At 39.2% G+C, this 20,855-nt stretch overlaps 1 protein-coding gene across 5 annotated transcripts in view; it reads right to left on the reverse strand.

The window, feature by feature from the left end:
• Positions 1 to 20,855, reverse strand: part of DOCK10 (dedicator of cytokinesis 10) — a gene marked incomplete at both ends in the record, with an annotated part of 250,532 nt that overhangs the window by 139,235 nt on the left and 90,442 nt on the right. For 4 of the 5 annotated variants that reach the window (XM_080932737.1, XM_080932735.1, XM_080932736.1 and 1 more), the window contains 2 exons: positions 237 to 326; positions 14,418 to 14,537. In XM_080932737.1, the coding sequence (XP_080788863.1) occupies positions 237 to 326; positions 14,418 to 14,537 (210 nt within the window). The remainder of the gene's footprint in view (positions 1 to 236; positions 327 to 14,417; positions 14,538 to 20,855) is intronic. The other variant, XM_080932739.1, reaches the window with a different exon arrangement.

Here is a 20,855-nt window from a genome sequence, read left to right on the forward strand (position 1 = left end):
CAAAGGAAAGAGAATCCTAAAAGACAACAGTTACCACATAAACAAAAATGGCTACAGAAAGATGGAAGGCCACCCAGAGGTTTAAAGACATCGAAACTGAGAGAATCTGTAAAATTCTCATTTGCAGATGGGCACGCTGTTGGGTAGTAGAAGAAAGCAAGTTAAGATTGCCTGGCATGGTGGCTGGGGTGGGAGCAAACACTTTAGAGAGCCATGGATGAAAGCCCCGCACTTACCTCTTTCACCAGCAGACTTTCTGCCCTGTGTTCTGCCTCTTCTGGTACAGTAGAATATAGTGTTCGGATATCCCAGGAAACCGTGGCTGTCTGGGAGGAACAATGAAAAGAAATTAAGCCTTCCATCTTGAGAGTGTAGAGTGAACCACTACATCACAAATACCAGAATATACTGTCACAGAGCCGGGCAGAGAGGTTCACCGCCTCCCGCCCACCCCGCCCTTACTACTTTAATCCCTGTAAAACTAGAGCAAAGCCAAACAGCCCTAAAAACAGGACTACTAGAACTCCCCTAGTTACCACTTCATCTGTCAAAGTCAAAAGTTCTAAGACGGCTTTTATTATTGAGAGGAAAAATGTGAACGTCTGTGTTTGTGACCAGTTTCTATTGGAATCTTTTGTTACTGTTCCTGCTGTTCATGTTAAGATAAATTTGAAATGAGTTTTAAAAACTTACAAAATCCTATTGTAAATAGTAACACCCTAACTTTGCCCGTTTTGGGAAGTATATGGGTGTGCATGCCTGTGTGTGTGTGTGTGTGTGTGTGTGTGTGTTATATAAACATAGATGGGAAGAAGTACAATAAATTTGGACTTTGAAAAATAGGTCGTGTTTTAAATGCTATTTTCTGTTAAAATAATTAAAGGATTTTTCACAAATTCAAACAAATAGCTACTTAAATAGCATTCTATTAAATCGGTTCACATAAACCAATATGTAAAGTACATCTTGAAACATTTCAAGTAGAACTTGAAAGGTTGTTTTCACTTGCTTTGTCTCGGGTCTTTGGCTTATAGTTTTTTCTAGTTTTTGTATCATGGCCATGGGCTTCATCCTGTCTGTATGATCTCATGTTTATGTGGCAAAGGGCTAGGACAGTGCCACTCATGGTACCAATCACTGAGAGTTTTTATATCACACAAACATTCCCCCAATCATAAATGATTACTAGGAGTTTCTGACATGCCAACTACACTTTATTTAAACTGGTCCTGATGCAAGACATGTTTCTGGATTAGTGGTTAAAACAGGTAAGAATCTCAAAACCCACTGTTTAGGAAAAATGGGTACACCAGGGACCTATAGCTTGGTCCTCTGATTTCATGGGTGCTGCAGCCAGCTTGGCCAGCAATAGGCATGTTGTATGGATCATTCCTGATCTCAGACTTGGGATTTTCTTTAAATGTTCTGTTCATCCCTGGTGCTAGTCCCATGTGAGAAAATAATTTCTTGTCACTGTCATAACCTTAATGTTCAATAGAACACTTAATTGGTTATCTGTTGAATTTTCTGAGTGTATGCATGTAGTTTATATATATATACTCAGTAAAAGGACATGTCAATGCATATGAGAGCATCAGAGTTTCTGCTATGTGTGGGTGTGGCCAGTAGCTCATGTGATTAGTGTAACACATGAGTGTGTCTATACAGTGCCTGCAGGTGTGTGGTTGTGGTTATACATAAGGGTGTGTTGCTATAGCATGTATAGATGCCCTAAGTTTGCATGTTGTTCATGGGTGTGGTATGTGTGTGCTTGTACTACGTCAATCTGTATATTCGTGTGCAAGTGTGAATGCATATGATATTTGGAAATGTCTTTGGGAGTATATCCATGCTCACACCCATGGGAAGTATGGGTTTCAACATGTGAAAGAGGAAGAATGTCATAGGACTCTAATAAGATCAGAGGGTTAAAATAATGGGGAAAAGATGTTCCCCATACTCTGTTCCGTGACAGTAATGCTCGGCATGCAGTAGAGGGATAGAGAAAGCTCAGAAAGCTTCAGGACGTCTTAGCACCTAAAGAGGATGCTAGCGCTAGACTGCCATCTTAAGTCCGGTATAGACAAAGAGAGCAAGTGTAGATCTTGTAGATAAGGCAGATGTCTGCAGACAGACCAGGAAGTTGTTTCCATGTAGAGTGCAATGAAGTCAGGTTATAGATATTTGGACTTAAATCATTTCTAATTCCTTGTACATTTCCTCCTTCAGGTTGCTTCTTTGTTTTTAGTCTCTCTGTAAATACTAATACCTCTGTTAGATTGAGTCTTGAGGATTCTTGTTTAGATGCCATTGGCCCAGGAATGACTTTGGAAAGACAGTTCACAAATACACAAAGCACTTGTTTTGTTTTCAAAGAGCATTAAAATTAAGGTTACAAGTTTGTCTTCTATAACATAAAAAATACAATGCATTTGTATTGTTAAACTAAAGAAGAGTGTCAAAATTTTTTTCTTATTTGCAAAAAATGATGGCATTAGTTCCTTTTTAAAAAATTTTCATTTATTAAATTTCAGCTGTTCTAAAATATCCCTTAAACCTGGTGGGAGGCAGAGTGTCATGATTCCAAACAAGGGTCAGAGTGATACCACACACTTATTGCTCTCTGAGGATCACTGCCTGGCTGGTAAAAAGGAATGAGTTTGTAGCTGGTTTAGTTGGTTAAAACCCAAAACAGTATGTTTCTGAATCTGGGTTCAACATGGAAGGATAGGCTCTCATATGGCTATTTTGTTAGTGACCTAGCATAAGGAAGATAGGCAAATACATAAATTAATATCCATATACAACACATGAGATGAAAAATCACACCACAGAGTCAGGAATCTACCTCCTCAGATGTATAATGCATTGAAGGATTCCTGGTGATCTCTAGTCAAGATTTGTTCTCTATTAAATAAGATCATTGTACTTGAATCACACTCAGAAAACCCTGTGATAAATCTAGGACATTATTTTGCAACTTTTGTGTATGCCAAATACCTTGTACAACACAAACATAGCATGAAAATGGGAATGTGCCTATGCATGCGTGTGCATGCTCTAACATGCTTAACTATCTCAGTATAACACTGGAACATTTGTCTGAAACAACCAAAAGGCCTCCATGAGGTTAAAACTTTCAAAACATTGGTCCCTTTCCACTTATTTTATATTTGTTTAGAGTGCTTGTGTTAGAGCACAAGTAACTTGTTCAAAATAGAAGGATAAAGAGTCCTACTTGTTAAGGGTATTAATACTTTTAAAAAGAATTTCCTTTCTGAGAAGTCTTTGCTTTCAGACCACTACAAATTGCCTTGGCCACAACAGACTTCCTGTTCTCTTTAATAAAGCTCTGTTCCACAATTGGTATAGTTCAGTAGCATGGAACAGATCTCAGACAGCACTGGCACTTGGCCGAGCTGCTCATCTGGTTGCAAGAGTTTTATAAGGGATGCATTGTCAGGCATTTGGGAAGGAACACTCTTCTGAACTGATGGCCTCAAGCCTGTGTTTGCAGTTTTAGGCACACAATATTCAGTGTCTTTGACTGTAGCCCTGTTACTTTCTAGTTCCTTCTATGCTGTATCTAGTAGCCTCTGTGGTTTTGTGGCAGCAGCCATTCTGCTGGCTAAAATGACTAGATTAGACTTCAGCCTAAGTGCACAGGAGCCATTTCTCAGTTGGTTAAATGCCACTGCTAAAGTCTGGGATGGATTGCTTTTACTATTCCAGGGCTGAGAAAGCTCCCTATGTCAGAAACTATAGTAGGTCCTAGCTGTTAAAGGCAAGGACAGAAACAATGACTGGTTAAGGTAATTCATCAGTCTTAACTGAGATGTGAGCAGCTCCAGAGAGAACAAGTAACTCATGCTTAAGGTCTGTCCTGGCTTAATTGTGAATTGAAAAGGAAACGCCACATAATTTAGGAGGTTAAGGCACCAAAGTTGAGATCTATTGGAGAAGACACATTTCCTATGCTTGCTTTATATATATATATATATATATATATATATATTTTACCACATTCAGAAAGTAGCAGCACCATTGTGCTTTTTTCCTCATTTATTGCTAACTACATGAAAATGTCTTTTTAATAACTTCACTGTGCTTTACAAGGGAGTCCCTAATAGTTCTGACAAAACCATAGCATATAGGTTGCATCCATAAGTGGTGAGCAATGATGATCCAGCAAGGTCGAGCATGGCAACTTAGTCATTAGGCTATTTAAGTATGTCAGTGAGGTTCAAGGTCGTTTACCTTCAGACCAGCAAAGCACTGAGGAATCTCCTGCACCATTTTCTGTGATTCATCTTCTAGACCAGTGGTTCCCAACCTTTCTAATGCTGCTACCCTTTAATACAGTTCCTCATGTTGTAGTGACCCCTAGCCATAAAATCATTTTATTGCTGCTTCATAACTGCCTCTTTTTTGCCACTGTCAGTAATCATAATGCCGAACATCCAATATTCGACCATCAGAGCATCACAACCCACCAGTGGAGAGCCACTGTTCTAGACTCAAGGTGGATCTTCTACTCCCTAAGGAAGTAAAGATGAAACATTCTTTTCTTTAACAATGACTGTTACCTGAGTTAATGAAGATTTACTGGAGTACCTGTGATAATCTGATGCTCATATAGCATGGACAGATTTGGGTAGTTGCCATTTCTGTGTTTTGGAGCACTGATTTTTTTTTTTTTTTTTTTTTTTTTTTTGAGAATTGCACAGCTGTACATTCTGCTTAAGAAAAGATGTGAGCAGAGACAGGAACAAGTGCTCCATCAGCATAAAGGCATGTGCTGCAACAGCGTATCCCCTTGATCAGTAAGATCCAGAGCTTCATGCTAAGCCCACCATATGGGAATCTGAGGAAGAAGCGTGTTGACTGTCGTGCTTTCAGAAGGGCACTGTGCTGACATAGTGGCCTGCCTACCCTGGCTGACTCTCTATGCCTTTCCCATAGTGCATCCCACAACTCATCTTCCATATTGGTGTGGGGACTACTGCAGCTCTTGGCATTTGTCTTTTAACTTTCAAGAAAACCTCAACTTATTCTCTGTAGATCTCAGATTTCAAATAGGTACCAGTTCCTTTAAAACAAAACCACAAGAACAAACAAACAGAACACACTACAGCTCACCCAAGGCTCATCTCTTTTTTAAACTCTACAATTTACTGTCTGTATCCTACAGAAAGTCCAGACACCAGATATTTTAAATCTCAAGATCATACAGTTGGTTGATTCATCCATTCATTTTAAAAGAGTGTTTTATTGTATAGAAGCATCTGTGGGGGTTATTCTGGATCATCAACTTTATTGGATTTATGAGTCTCTGTTTATCTGTGAGGGTGTATCTGGATAAGTTAACCTGAAAAGGATTATCTAGATCGATTTAATTGAGGAAGGAACACCACCTTTAATATGGGTGGCACCTTATGATAGACTGGGGTTAGCTGAGTGAATAGAACAGGGAAAGCAAGCTGAGTACTGGCATTCTGGACACTGCATGTATGTGACACACAAACATAAATATAGACAAAAATGCCAATATACACGAAATAAAATTAAACAAATGAACTGCAGTTCATTTTTTTTAATACTCTATATAATACCTTTGGTGTTTCTAATTTATTCCTCTTACAGCACTTAAACATTTATGTGTTCTAATGATTCATTGTTATTCTATGACTATCTAAACATCTAATCTCATAGCCTAGAATAACCTCCTCAAAACAAAAGAGAGCATTATCAAAATACAGTTGATCTAGCATAGAATACAACACTTTGGAGAGCAAATTCCTGTGGGTCTTGAGCATACTTAAAGTTCTGCAACCCTCATCTCCATTTACATTTAGCAAGTTTTCAACACAACTCACGAAATCCTATTTCCTAGTCGTCAGAGCAGATTCCCTTCTTCTCAGTATCTGAGAAGTACCAATCACTCAACTGCTTCCTATCCCTACACATTCCATTTAAGTGTCATGATGTAACAACGTATATATATGGATGACACAGAGTCCTATTTTCTGAACAAAATCTCCCATATTCATCAGATCAGCTGTAGCTACCAAAGCGAGTCACTAATGACCAGACCTACTCTCATATAATGAGAAAAAGAACAGCCAGTCCTTCCAGTGTTTTCTATGTGATTCAGTCCTAATTACATATGGCCTAAAGGTTTTACAGACATTCTAGAGTATATGGAGGGATGCATAATGAGAGGTGCTCCATCTATGTGGCCATGGAGAAGCCATCATCCATGCTGTGTGGAGACTTTCTAGTTCAGTGGCTTTTGGGCCACCTATGCTCTTACCAAACCTTCCCACTCATGGCCTGTAACTAAGCCCAATAAGTTCATTGGCTCCAAGGGAAGGGAAAACTTGGATAGAATAGTATTTTCATTTGTCCTTGGGTCTTATGAGGAAGGAGTGATGTCACTTCATCTCCCCAGGGAAAGTAATCTTGGAACAGTAATCTGTTGCTGGCATAGTATGACATAGTAAAGGTTCATCCAAGCTGTAGCAGGTTACACATGCCATTCCTTGTTATTGTTGGATATGCCAAATTCTCTTTAGTTATCAGTTGCTAGAAATGTGGATTGTTTCCATTGGGAGCTATGTTTCTGTGCAAATTTATGTATAAAACTTCATGTAGGCATGCACTGTGGGCACAGTGAAACACACAGAGAGCCTCTACAGATAATCTTTAAAATAAAAAGCTTTAAGCTATAATTGCAGCACTAGCCTGATTTTGTTATTTTTATTATTTTAAAAGATTTATTTATTTTATTTATATGAACATTATAGCTGTCTACAGACACACCAGAAGAGGGCATCAGATTTTATTACAGATGGTTGTGAGCTACCATGTGGTTGCTGGGATTTGAACTTAGGACCTTTGGAAGAGCAGTCAGTGCTCTTAATTGGTGAGCCATCTCTCCAGCCCCTATTTTCATTTGTTATTCTTTTTAATTAACATGTATTAAGTACTCAGAGAGGATTCATTATAATGACTCCATTTATGTATACAATATACTTTGATCATATTCACCCTCTCTATCTCCCATTATTCTCTCATTCCCTTCTAAATACCCTACAGATCCCTTTTCGTTTCACATCTTCCCTCTCTGAATTTAATATGAGAGAAAGCATACAACAGTTGTCTTTGTGAGACTTAGGATGATGCTGGTTCCATGCATTTTCCTGGAAATAACACAATGTCATTGTTTGCTGTTAAATAACACTACACTGACTTTCTGGTGGCATTTAAGTGAGATTTAAGATAATTCACAGTGAGATTTAAGGAGTTAATATTTACTCCTGCTTGGAGGCCTCACTTTCTCTGCTAGCATCTGGCACATAGCATACTGTTTGGAAGGAAACAAAGAATGAAAATCAAGGTGCTTATGGTTGAATTTTGTCTTCAGTTGCTTACATCACCGGTCAAAGGCCTTTCCATTAGAATGTGGGGATATTATAACTCAGAAAGAACACAGGCTATTCACTTAGCTTTCAAATCACAATTGCAATGTCCTTATACAGACATTATGAGCCACTTAAAGTTTGCTTTTCATATTCAAAAGCCACAGATTTAAAAGGATCTTGATTCCTGTAAAATATTATGTTTTAGATAAAAACAAAAACAAACAAACAAAAAACTCATGACCTTTTGCTTTGTAACTTTAACCGTAGCAAGGTCTTTGAACTTCCTCTCCTAGAAGGGCCTATGTGGTAAAGTCTGGAAGTCCCCAAATACCAGTTGTTTTCAATCACTAAAAATATATTATGAAAAACTGTGAGCCCTTGATACCTGATGAAATCTGCCATCTTGTTCTGGCAGTCGCCAATGAAAATTACAAGATGAACTTGAGTGTCCCAGAACACTAATCTGAACTCTTACTAAGAAGATGGGCTCTGAGAAGATGCTGTGACTTCTCTGACAAGGCTACTTGACCCACTGAACAGACTGCACAGAACTGTGATGTTGAATACAGCCCTTCTCTCGGTGGAGAGTCCAGCTATTTAAGTGCAAGCATTGTCTCCTGTTCATATTGCCATTCTAGCTATATATACAGAGCTCACCAAAGGTAGTTCTCAAAGTTGAATGTCAATAGAGCAGTGTTTAAAAAAAAAGCAGTGGGGAAAATGCAGACTGTAGTGTTCCTCATTTTTAGACATCTAAACTCCATTGTTTAAGTGATTCTATCCCAGGCTTCCTGCATCTTCAGCCCAGCAAGAAAGTCGTCTATGGCTCTGTCACCTTCATATCTACTATGAGTCATCACACATTGTTCATTCTGTCCTTGAAAGTCTTCTTCAGCTTCCTTTTCCCCCTCTACATCCCTTAGCTACTTTCTCGAGTCACACTGATGACCAACTCTATATTTGGTCTGTTTCTAGTGCTACCAACCTCAAAATGTAAAGATAAGATCAACAATAGCAAATCAGTGATGAAACTGTATATGGCTTTAAATAATGGACATTTAATACATGTGTACACACTGGCTTTTCATAGTACAAGGTTATGATGGAGGTAATGCAGACGTTTATGTTGTCTGGTCCCTGAATCCACATGGCAGACCAGTCATTTCTACCAAGAGGAAGAAAAGTGCTTTAGCTCAGTTTGACAGATTCTTGTTAATGCCCATGAGTGTTGGGTTTTAGATCTATGGAGATGAATTAATTTCTCCTACGATAAAAAATCATTCAAATTAGTACATTAAAGTGTCTGAAGGAGAAAGCTCGCTTTGCTGATGTCAGCTGTACCAGGCACTATCCTAGACACAGAGGTCGCTAGAGAGGAGAGGACTGAGTTTTTCAGTGTCTTTTTTTAAAAAAGGCATTATGTTAAATTGTACCAAAGAGGAGAATTTCTTATTAACCTTCATTTTCTCATCATCGAGCTGAGGCAATTACCCTATTCCTTTTTAACTCAAGACTTTTACTTCCCAAATGGCCTTTGATTTCCAAGGTTTTCAAAGAATCAAAGTTATTTCCTAAAATAACCACTCAATGGCTTCTGAAAGAAGATTCATGAACCTTATTTTATGATTTATTTTTTCTTTTTCTTTCATGTGTAAGTGTGGTACATGTATGTGAATTCGCATGTTTTGCATGCATGTATATGCATGTGAAGACCAAAGGCTGATCTAAGGAATCATTCTGCACTGCTCTTCTTCAGTATTTCTTGAAGTATTCAGCAGTATAGCTAGCTTGTTATTGCTCAGCTACGGCAAGAATTCCCAGCAGACCACCATGCCCTTCTGAAATATACTTGGCTTGCTAATGTATTTATATACTCAGGGCCTCATGCTTATGAGGCAAGCACCTTAACCACTGAGCCCTCTTTCCAGTCCCTAAATTTATTGTTGCTCTTACTTTGTGCCAAGTGCTACATCAGTTGCTGTGCTTCTTACAATGATGAGGGAAGAAGGTCTCCTTTGGCTGTGGAGCTGTAGTTTGGTTAGAAGAGAGTGCTTGGAAGGTGATACAAGAAATATTGAAAGGTGATGGTGCAGCTCAGTAGTCAAGTGCCTGCCAGGTTAGAGCCATGGAGAGAAAGGCAAGGAAGCAAGGAAACAAAAGTGGAGATGTTTTCAAGTAGTAACGGGTGTTCTAAAGCAAAGCATTGGAGTGTTGTGATAGAGTAAATCTGATGCAGGAGGAGAGAAGTTTGGAGATCACAATTCCTCTTTACAGAGGTCACATTTACAACCAAGTCACAGAAGAATCCCAGAGGCCAGCTGGTCAAGAAACTCAGGTCCCACAGAGGTAAAGTGTTTGCTAAGTATGAGAACAGAATGAAAGTTTTGTGCTCTGTATGGTGACGCAGTGACAAGGCTGGCATACAGGAGCTTAGAGAGTATCAGGAGTCAGGGGCAGAGAGAAGAGCAAAGGGTGGGGTTTCATGTGGGAAGGCTCTTCATAGATATGTGAAACTATATGTTTGTGACACTGAAGGCTTCCTGTAAGTGTGAATATGAATGAATCACATTATGTCCCTAAAGAAAGCAAAGGACCTGCCAGAGAGCCAGTCTGGGAAGCTAGGCAAAAATGGTGGCAGGATCTCACGCTGTCAGAGTGAAGAGGCAAAAAGTTCATGCCTGCAATGTAAGAACACTGCATGGCGAGACAAATGCTTTCTTTTGGAGGTATCAAATGCCAGACACAGTTGCTGTTTCTTGGTATTTAACCACAAGTGATAACATCAGCCTTTCTCACTATCCATATTAGGGCATGAGTTGGTAAAATTCAAGACTCCTGCTTCTCTTGTCTGTCTGACTCCTCTAGAAAGTATTGTTCTATATTCAGCACCCTGTGGGTGCTGAATAAATATTGATTAAACAGAGCAAGTGATGAATCATGTCGGCAGGAAGTGTGGGTGCTTGGAACCATAGAAAGGGAAGTGAGCTGCCTCTTCTTATCTGAAGAGTGAGCATTCTGATTACTGATGTTTGGAAGGACAGGTGGGAGCTATAGGGTCATCCATACTCCACCCTTTAAGGTGAGTCTGTTCACTTTATTGCCACTTCTGCTCAGATGGGTAAAAACTGTCCAGACACACTACAGAGAATCCCAAGCCTCCAGCAGAGTCAAGGAAAGGAGGCCCTTTCCAGGACCACTGTGTGTTGGTTTTGTGGTGAGCAATACTCCCATGAGAGAGGCTGTGAATGGGGTAGATGATGTCAGGGAATTTAGAGATGTATATGTACTCCATATAAAGCCTAAAAGAACTGCTCAGAACAAATAGTTACATTTTATCTGGGTGATTTATGTCTATTTTGCACACATGCATGGGGGCAGGGGTAGTGTGTGCATGTGCACACTGTATGTGCAGAATCAAAAGATAAGTTTTTAGAGTCTGTGATATGTGTTGTATCAATGTGACACATCTAGAATCCATTGGTAACATTCTTAATGCAAAATGATCAAGGTGGCCCTGTGGGATGTCTATGAGGGCCTATCTTCATTGCTACTAATCAATATATAAAGACTGAGTCCATTGTAGGCAATGTCATTTCAGGAGCTGGACCCTAACCTGTACTAGAGTAAAGAAGACTTGTTGAGTGTAAACAGCAGCAGCAAGTGAGGACCCAGGCATTTATTTCCAGCTCCTGGCTGCCAATGTCATGCTGTAAGTTCCTGCCATGATGTCCTCATGGTAATGGACAATAATGGAATTGTAAGCCCTTTCCTTCACTAGGATGTTTTCTGTCAGGATATCTTATGATGGTGACAGAAATTAAACTAGGACAGTGCTGGATGTCCACATGAAACTTCTGCAACCACTTAGAGCCCTGTCTTTGCAAAGTTTTTGAAAGCACTGACAATGTTCAAATGAACCAGTACAAGTGCTTAAGTAAAACTTGGCTCATGGATACCACGGGTGCATGTCACATTGCTTTCGTTTGTTACCAACTAGACTTTTTCCCTTTCAACTATTTAGGTCAACAATTCTTAGTTCATGAAACATACAAAAATAGGTGGTATACTTCCCATAGGATCTAGAATTCCAAGCCAAGATACATAAGAAAAGAATGAGAACGGATCAAGAAAGAGTAAGAAAAGTTCACCATACTGTTATTAAAATCCCTGGCAATATTGTGTCAATGTGGTATTCAATACTACCCATTACCAATTACTTAATACAAATAAAAATTCAGTTATTAGGAAATGTCATTTTCTGAATATAAGATTAGGAGCCATTGTATGTCTCTCAAGTGGGTGCTTTTCTCCCAGCTGGCCTGTGGCTATTTCTAAACAGCATTACATGTTGTCCACAAAAAAGCTACATGTATTGTTAGTGGTAAACTCTGGTTGTTTGTTCTAGGAACAGGCCAGTGACTCACTGTTTGTGTTTAGAAGAAGATACAAAAGCTTTGTCTCATCCCTGGGCAACTTTGCCTCAGATCATTATTTATGCCATCTCAGTCATCTGACCCGGTAACTATCATACCCTTCTTCCTACTCTCCTAAGAGCATCAAAACTGTTCTGCCTTGGCTTTTAGTGTGTCTGCTTCTCCTGGAGTAATCCAAGCTCAGCTCGAATGCCACCAATCAGCGCAGCTTCCCAGTTACCCAGTCTAACTCAGTTCTTCCCGGGACTCAGTTTTCATCACATTGCCTTATTTTTACCTTCAGAAATATTCTTTATTTTCTTAATTAATTTGCTGATCAGTTTTATCATCTTTTCCTCATATCAGTAAGATGCCCAGTATCCTTAGAACCAAGACCATTTCTGTTCATTCATTGCTGTCTCTTAATTGAGAACAACATATTAGAAAACTAGTCAGTGTTTTATACTTACTGGATACATAAAGAATATAGTTATGGATGTGTGTGGGAATAGCAGGGTGGAAATAGTGCTGGTATTTGACTCTGGTGGGCTGGAAAGTGACTGTGAGGATAAAGTAGACTGGGATCAGAGTTCAGAAGACTCCCTGTGGGAAAGTGTTCTCTCCTTCCATGGGATGTATTTTGGGACTCTATCTAGGGTCCTCAGACTTGGAAGAAAGCCCCTTTCCTCACTGGTCCACCTAGTTGGTCTTACACCATCATCAAAAAGGCAATAAGGAACCACACATGGGGTTTGAATGTGCACAAGACAAAAGAGTTCTGTGGACTGATTGGAGTGGGGAAATAAATAACATACTACTAAAGGCTCTGTTTATACTGCCAGGGATGGCAAAGGAAGGAAAGAGTCAGAAACAGTGTTTAACTGAGGGTGAACAAATGACAAGAGTGGAGTTCAAATTCAGAGCAACACGAAGTCCACCAGGGCACCCCACTCTCTCTGTGTTGCGGGGTCTCTGGAAGTGGTACCTGACATATTTCTGGGTGATTACGCTGGAAGAAAAGATGCTATGAGATTCATGAATTTGGATGTTATCTGACAGAAAGGCTTTTGGGGTCAGTATATCTTCAGGCTAAAGAATCAAAATAAGGATGTGGAATTTAAAAAAAGAAGAAGAAGAAGAAGAGGAAGAAGGTAGTTCAATTTCATGTTGCAGTTCAAGTCCCAGTCCAACCACAGAAATGAGATCTACAGAGATAAACAGTAAGTGGAAGCCATTTTAAATATCAACAAACCAGGCTGGAAGAGTTCTTTTTCTCATACCTGCATCTCCTTCCTTTTTTCCAGTGTTACCAACACTTGCAACAGTAAAGTCCTAATTTCATCTCCTCTGTTCCTGTTCCTTTTTGCAGTCTATCAGACACAGGCCCTCAAGCACTACAGGCAAGCGCTCTATCCACTTAGCCACATCTGTAGGCCTATCAATTGTCCTGTAACTTCTTTTTTTCTAAATCCATGAAGGACAACAAACAAACTATCAAACAAACAAATCAAAACCAACACCAAAACAACAAAAACAAAACAAAAAACCTTGAAGCCAGAAGCTGTATCTGTCCTCAGGGGTGAGAGAGGATGCTGAAACTGTCTCAGCAAATTGTGGAAACTAGGCCCCTACTCCCTGATGGAGAAACCCAAGGACACAGCCTGCCCTTCAGGGTTATCCTCCAGCTGCCTTCTCATTCAGAATGTTGAAGTCTGAAAGGTCTAAGACTACCTTTGTCTTAGGAACAAACTGGAAAAAGTTACCAACTGCCCAGGGCAACCTGAGTCTGCAAAGTCATTTACTAACAGTGTTCCAATGTTCCAAATGAGTACAAGTAGTGTAATTAAATACTTGGGGCATACTAATGTTCATTACCCACAACATTATCATCCTTATCTTCAATATTAATTATTTTTCCTTCTCTCTAGGTCTGTCTCACTGACCTGAAGCTGGCTGATAAGGTTAGCCTGGGCATCAAGCTCCTAGAATCTTCCTGTTTCTATCTACCCAGCACTGGGTATGTGCTATGTACCAGACATCTATCTCTATGTCGGTTCTGGGGAAATGGATTCATTTCCTCCTTCTTGCGCGGTAATCTCTGGACTAAATGGTCTTTTCCTCCTTTTCATACATTCATTTTCTCTACTAACCTCAGGAGCATCTCAAGTGTCCTGTCCTAAATGGAACATCGTAAATCATTCCACAAAGATGTTCTTGTTTTGAGCCTAAGCCTCATCATCTCCTGAATTAAGATTCATGGTGGTTTTCAACAATTGCCTCTTTTGTACCAATTCTTTTGTATGCTTTCATCTTTAGATGATTTCTGTTCTGTAGAATCTTTTAGTTAGGGAAGGAGCACTCTCCAAGTCAAAAGAAGGCTGTGGAGAGAGCCTGGGACATTGAAGAACTCTGAAGTACTGAGTACTATTGCTCTGGTTCTTTCTGTCTACTGTTGAGTGTCTCATTTGTTCCTTCAAGCTTGGGAAGCCCTTGCTTTATTCTATTACTGGAACCAGTGTTTTGCTGCAGTGATGTGAGACAGGGTAGCCATAGGAAGGAAGAAGGACATGAGGATACTTACTGAGAAGTCATCACTGGGGAAGAACAGAAGGTCCTGAAGAGGATCATCCCGATAGGTCTTTTCAAGTTCTTCAATGACAGTTTCATAATCCAAAGGCTCCAAAAGCCTGGGCTTTTCCTGCTGTGGGAAATAAAACAAAACAGAACAAAACAGTGTTAACCATTATGTGTATCATCTTGCTTCTTCTCTGTGACTGCTTCAGTTTCAATTTTTAGCTGTCCTTGAAGTGCTAGTATCACATGACATCACATGGTCCTTCCATTAAGGTCCCATACAGACACCAGGAATTTGGGACAAAGCCACAGAACTGCACAGTAATTATTTCCAGATTTGAAATAAAGTGAGGAGACCCTAAAATACCTGACAGCTCCTTGAGTAATTCAATCTGCTTGTACTGATGAGGACGGGAGAGATGTTCATGTAGACTTGATCTTTTCCACACTAGAAAGGGCTGCTTACTCGGTATAGTGTTATGACAATGATCCACACAGCTTGTTCTGAGTCTGATACATTGTGAGTCCTACTTAAGTCAGTTTGCAAATGTTGGCAACCTGCTAGGGATCAAATTATTGCAGGCTGTCTTTGTTGTCAGTGAAGCACAGATCTCGTGTCAGGATTGTTTGGCTCTGAGCTTCTTTGCCTCTACAGAGAGAAGCAGGGTCAGTCTCTACTAGGATAGAACAATTGAACTATGAGAGGTGCACTGTGGTGAAAATGGGTGAGCATGAAGAAACTATGCAGGTAATGAATGTGTTTAAGTGGTTGGATTTCACTCCAGGGTAGCCACAGAAATCAGTTCTCTGTATTTTCCCTGGTCCTGAACTATCTTCTTAGACCTTCAAGGATACCCCCCCCTCGACTCTCTTCCTCTCTCCATCTGTCTGCTGTCATCCATTTTGTTTTTCTGTCTCTCCCTTTGACCTTACATTAATATGTATATAAAACACATAAAATCAAAACAAAACTGTATGCTGAAACCAACAGATAGGGTGAGTGATTCACATCCCTTTCTTCCATTGGTTTCAACTTCGAAGAATGCAGGTCTAGTCAGTACTCTCTGAAATGGCCTGTGGAATGGTTGCTAACACCTTTCTCTGTTTCTCTTCTGAGCCCAGCATGAACAGGAGTGCCAGAGTGTGAGTGCATTGTAACCTGGCGGTGTAAAGGAAAACAGCTTGTCAGGAGTGGGTTTCTACTATCTTGTCCCATTTTTTTCAAATGTTATTTCTCATTAGTCCAGAACTTGCATGTTAATTCAGAAAGTGGGGCTAAGGAGTTGGTTTACTAAATAAAGTGCCTGTCTTGCAACACTAGGTCCCGAGTTTGACCCCTGAAGCTACGTTAAAAGTGCTGGGTATAACCAACTAGAGCTCCCAGGTACTAAACGTTTATCCAAAGAGTACTCATGGATGAACCAATGGTTCCAGATGCACATGTAGCAGAAAATGGCCTTGTTGGGTATCAATGGGAAGGAAAAGCCCTTGGTCCTGCTAAGGCTTGATGCCTCAGTATATGAGAATGTCAAAGCGGGGAGGCAGGAGGGGTTGGGTGAATAAACACCCTTATAGAAGCAGGGAGAGGAGATATGGGATAGGGGGTATGGAAAGGAAACCAGGAAAGGGTTATATAAATAAAACATATCCAATAAAAAAAGAGGAAAGTACTGAATATAATACTGGTTGCCTTCTTGCAATCTCTACTTGAGGGTAGTAAGGATAGGAGGATCACTGGCAATCACTGAGCCCAGTAACACATCTTGTCTCAAAGGAGATGATGGGTATCCCTGAGGTTCACATCTGACATTGTCCTTGTCCTTCACATGCATACATGTTCATACACACCTGTACACAGCCACACTCCTCTCAAGCATGCATAAAGAAGAAACTGGAGGCAAAAGGACATTTCAGAGAAGACTTTTCACTGTAATACAAACTTGAGCTAAAATTAATGTAATTCAAGTTTTTACAGTAGGTACATCAGAGTTCCATAAACAATTTACAAATCAAACCATAAACTGTTATTGATAGAACAGTAAAGTATTATATAGACTGCAAACATTTGCAAAGACATATTTTTATGTATCAGCACATCAGGGACATCATAATGATAGTCCTCAGTTCTTTCTTATTCCATTGAGATTATTTTGCATTGAGATTAGATATGGCATTGAGATTATTTTGACATTCAAATCTAGAATATGTGTTCAGTAATCTTTGACTGAGGGATACATTAGTAAACTTTTGTCTTTTCAGGGATTTTCTTAATGAGCACACACACTTGATACCCCACTAGTTTTAGTTTTTAAAATATGATTTTTGCAAGTAAATTGCATTAAGATGGCAAGAGATAGATCTTAGTTGGTGGAATCCTTGCTGAACATGTGTGAAGACATGCATTCCATCCTCACTACTGCATAGGCTAGATATAGTGATACAAACATATAATCTTAGCAATTGGGTGATAGAGGTAGAAGGAACAGGGTTCAAGGTCATCCTAAGCTAGGTTGGTGACTTGAAAAGATACAAAAGACTCTGTTACAAGCAAACAACCCAAACAGCACTAATAGATATTCTACCACTTAGAAACTGAGAAATTTGACAAAGCCTGCATGGAGACTTTTGTGTCTCTTGTAGGGGACAGCCCAAGGGTAGACAGGCAGCAGTTGTGTCTAAAGCCAGGGACCTATCTGCTCAACATCTTGTTCAAAGAGAAAGGCACACTCACACTGGAAGGTGGTGGGATCAGTTCTTTTTCACTCTTGGGTCTCCATAGAGACATTGAGTAGAACTGGGAAGTGAGCAGCACCAATTTATGGCTTTAACAAGGATTGAGTTGTCCCTCCTGAATTTAATGGGCCAGTTTCTTTTGGAAGTGCACCAAGTGGGATAAGGCAAATGCCAAGATTACCCTTAATTGAATTGGGTTTTTATGGTCCTTTTTTACTCTTACTCTTTCTTGTAAATGAGTAATGAATTTCATTAACCATTCTAAAGTCACTGGCCTGGGAAAAGCACCCACCACCAGCACCTGTTGTTATGCAGCAGGGAATGTTGCTCTACAGTGGTAACAGACCCAGTCTTATTATATACTATTAAGAGATTTGTTTGATCTGGTCCCCCAAATCCACAGCTCCCTTCCAAATCAACTTCACAGCTTTTGAATGGGCTCCTGTTGTAAAACAAAAGCTTTCTTCCTCTGTACTTACCCACAACTTCTAATGGTGTGCTAACATAATGTCTAAGCCCATCCTGAAGCTGACATGTTAACAGTCTAGTCTGTCAAGACTATTTAGTTGGCCTGAAAGAAGTACACTGTTCATTTCGTAACTGGGGTTTTTTTATTTCTAGAGTAAAAGATAGCAGCCCAAACATCTATATTCTTTTCAACAGAGCAACTCAAAAGCAATTGGGTAAAGAAATGAGGCTGAAGAAAATAACCATTTGAAATATGGTTAAATTGCCAACTTTTCTCCAGAATAAAAAAGCACAGTACAACTAGAAATTAACCTAGCTTATCTAGCCTTGTTTTAGCTCAGTTGAAAGTCTATGGGAGGATGTGGTGTAGGCCTTCTATGACAAACCAGTGAGAATGATTGCTTCACCCCCATGAGCTATGAGATTTTGTGCATGGTGATTGAACACCTCCTGCTGTAGTTTACATGTTTGTAAAATGACTTTGTAGAGGCTACCTTGGAGAATGAATGATGTTGTACTTCTTAGACTAATGCTCAGTCTATAATACTGTTTTCTTAAATATTAGGTGGCTAAAAACTGGTTTATCATTCTTTTTCTTGTGGTAGATTGAAAGCACCTGTAATGTACTTGTAATGTATATAGACACATTCAATAAACATGTGTTTTATAATTATGTATCTATCCCTTCTTCCAGATCCAGGGATAACCTAGATTCTATGTGAGGGAAATAAACACATGTAAAATCGAAGATGTATATAAGAATGTCTCTGTAACATTATCTTCCTTACAAGATGGATAAATGTATTCAACTTCATCTGAAGATGACAAAAAAAAAAAAAAATGTAAGGTTGACGGTGGCCAGTCCTAGCCAGTGAAGACACTAAAGCATAGCCTTCTAAAAGAGCTAATTGTTGAGATTCATAGGTAATGGAGAAAGAAGAAATGTGTGTAAGGTGCTTTAGAAGTGACATTAAGACTAGGAGAGGGTCTGGTATAAATCAATGGGGAACTGTATGCTATATGCCATGGGTTTTCTAAATTCTTACGTGCTTCATAAGAATTAGTGAGCTGTCAATATTTTGCATATAACTGGGGTTTTTGTTGCTGAAAACCTACAGATAAGCTAAGGCCCATGGTCAAGTGTTGCTTCAAAAGGAAGAACAGAGGTACTATCTCAGAAAGTGAGATTATCATCAAGGAAATCTGGGTGATATTTGTAGATCCACACAGAGGGATTAGAACTGCAATCTGTACTACCTAGGTTTCTAAGAAGTCATTAGGCTGCCAGGACATGACCTGATTCAGAAATTATGAGACAAAGCCTATAAAACAATGAACACTACTTAAAATTGGTTTTCATATAGTTTATAATAAAACTTTACATAGCTTACAGAAATGCTCATTTATTATCATTCAATAAAGATTGGAATAAATATTATGTAATAGAATAACTACACAGACTTTAAAACTCTAAAGGACACTAATTACATAAATTCAAAGATCATTATCTTATTGCATTTGGGTGGTACTGGAATATTTAGGATGTTGTTGTTTTTATGTTTTGGGATGAACATGTGTTGCTTTCATCATGGTAAAAGGATGAACTTGGTTCTTCAAAAGAATCAAGCCTTCATTAAACACTGGGGAGTTATTTGATTTTAAAATTGTTTACCCTTTGAAAATCCACCAGAGAGGAAGCCCAGAAATATCACAGTGGGGCTTCACATAGAATTTCAACCACTAACAGATTCAAGTAATTACAACAAAAGATACACAAAACACTGGGGAAAAGAGGCCAGAGAAAATAATTACAGATTGGGCATGTGGTTCTAGAAGCTCATGCCAGCAACACAGAGAAGCACAATTAACGATTTAATAACTGAACTATTTTTAGCTTTGTAGGGAGCCACAAACATCTGGTGAGTTACTTACACACTGTCCTGAAATGATGTTTGTAGCAAAGGATTCCAATTGCAAACTCTAGTTTTAGAATTCCATACCTACCAGCTCCAAGACTCCAGCAAGCCATTGGAATCTTGGCTGAAGTTAATCAGGGTGGATAAAAGGGCTTGTTGTTGTAAAGATCAAGCAGATAAGATATGTCAACATAGTAGATGAACCACTAAATAAATAGCAGCAAGATATAGATGTGTTTTATTTAAAAATTATTCTACCCAACACCTTATACTTAAATCAAGACCAACCAACTAGCCACCATACAAAGAACACTGAATCTTTCATTTACCAAGATATGTATTATATATTTTACATTTGTTATATAAATTTCTCTTAAAATCCTATTAAAATGAATTATAATCAAAGTAAAAAAAATGAATAAACTTGCATGAAAAGGGATCTGGTCCTCTCTGATGCCCTTTAGGAAAGGAAAGTGAGCTTTCTAGATATGCCTATTTCCAATTCAGCATGGCTTTCAGAGTCTGCCCCCCCCCAGCCCCTGAAAACATAGCCTGGAAGATATATATTTTTTATTTGCACATTCAGATCACAAGAAAACCATTAGATTCATAATTGGCTCAATATTAAACCAATTAGCTTTGCAGATCCAAACTTCCGGGGAAAAATCAATATTGTAAAATCTATGCTTTGAATTTTATTCTGTAGCTCTAAGGTACACAAATAGAAATGAATCTCTCTATTGCAGGGAGTTGTGGACAGGGCAAGGCAGACAGAATCAGGAAGCATAATGGTGTCTATAGTTAACCTTTTGTATTTGGAGGTATCACACTCAAGCCTGGCTTCTAAAATGGAAGTATAATCGGGAGACGGGAAACTTTGAGACTCCCTATTGGATCACTCTACCCTACCTCTCTTGTTCTACTTTAGCTATTGCCTGGTTCTCACAAAAACCTAGTCTTTTCAAAGAAATGGTATTAATAGAGTTTCTCCTCTGCTTGAGAAGTTTCATGATCTTTCTGTGTCACCCTGAGCATCCTGTGATGTTACCTGGGACTTGCCAGTCTTCTTTGATCCCCCCCACCAGTGATTTCTACATTTCTGAAGTTTTGCTTTCATATCCTGTGATCTACTGACATAACACGTCATCATATATGAATGCCTTTTTCAGTGTGTTAAACTAATATGAAACTCATATTACCAATGATACAGGAAAACAATCAAAAATAACAATTTACTTAAGAACCACTACAGTAGACTCTACTAGCACTCAAGAGAATCCAGAAAAGCGAAGAGCTCCCAGTGACCAACCATAGCCTATTTAGAAGAA

The sequence above is a fragment of the Micromys minutus genome, assembly GCF_963924665.1.
Source record: "Micromys minutus genome assembly, chromosome: 19".
Classification (NCBI taxonomy): domain Eukaryota; kingdom Metazoa; phylum Chordata; class Mammalia; order Rodentia; family Muridae; genus Micromys; species Micromys minutus.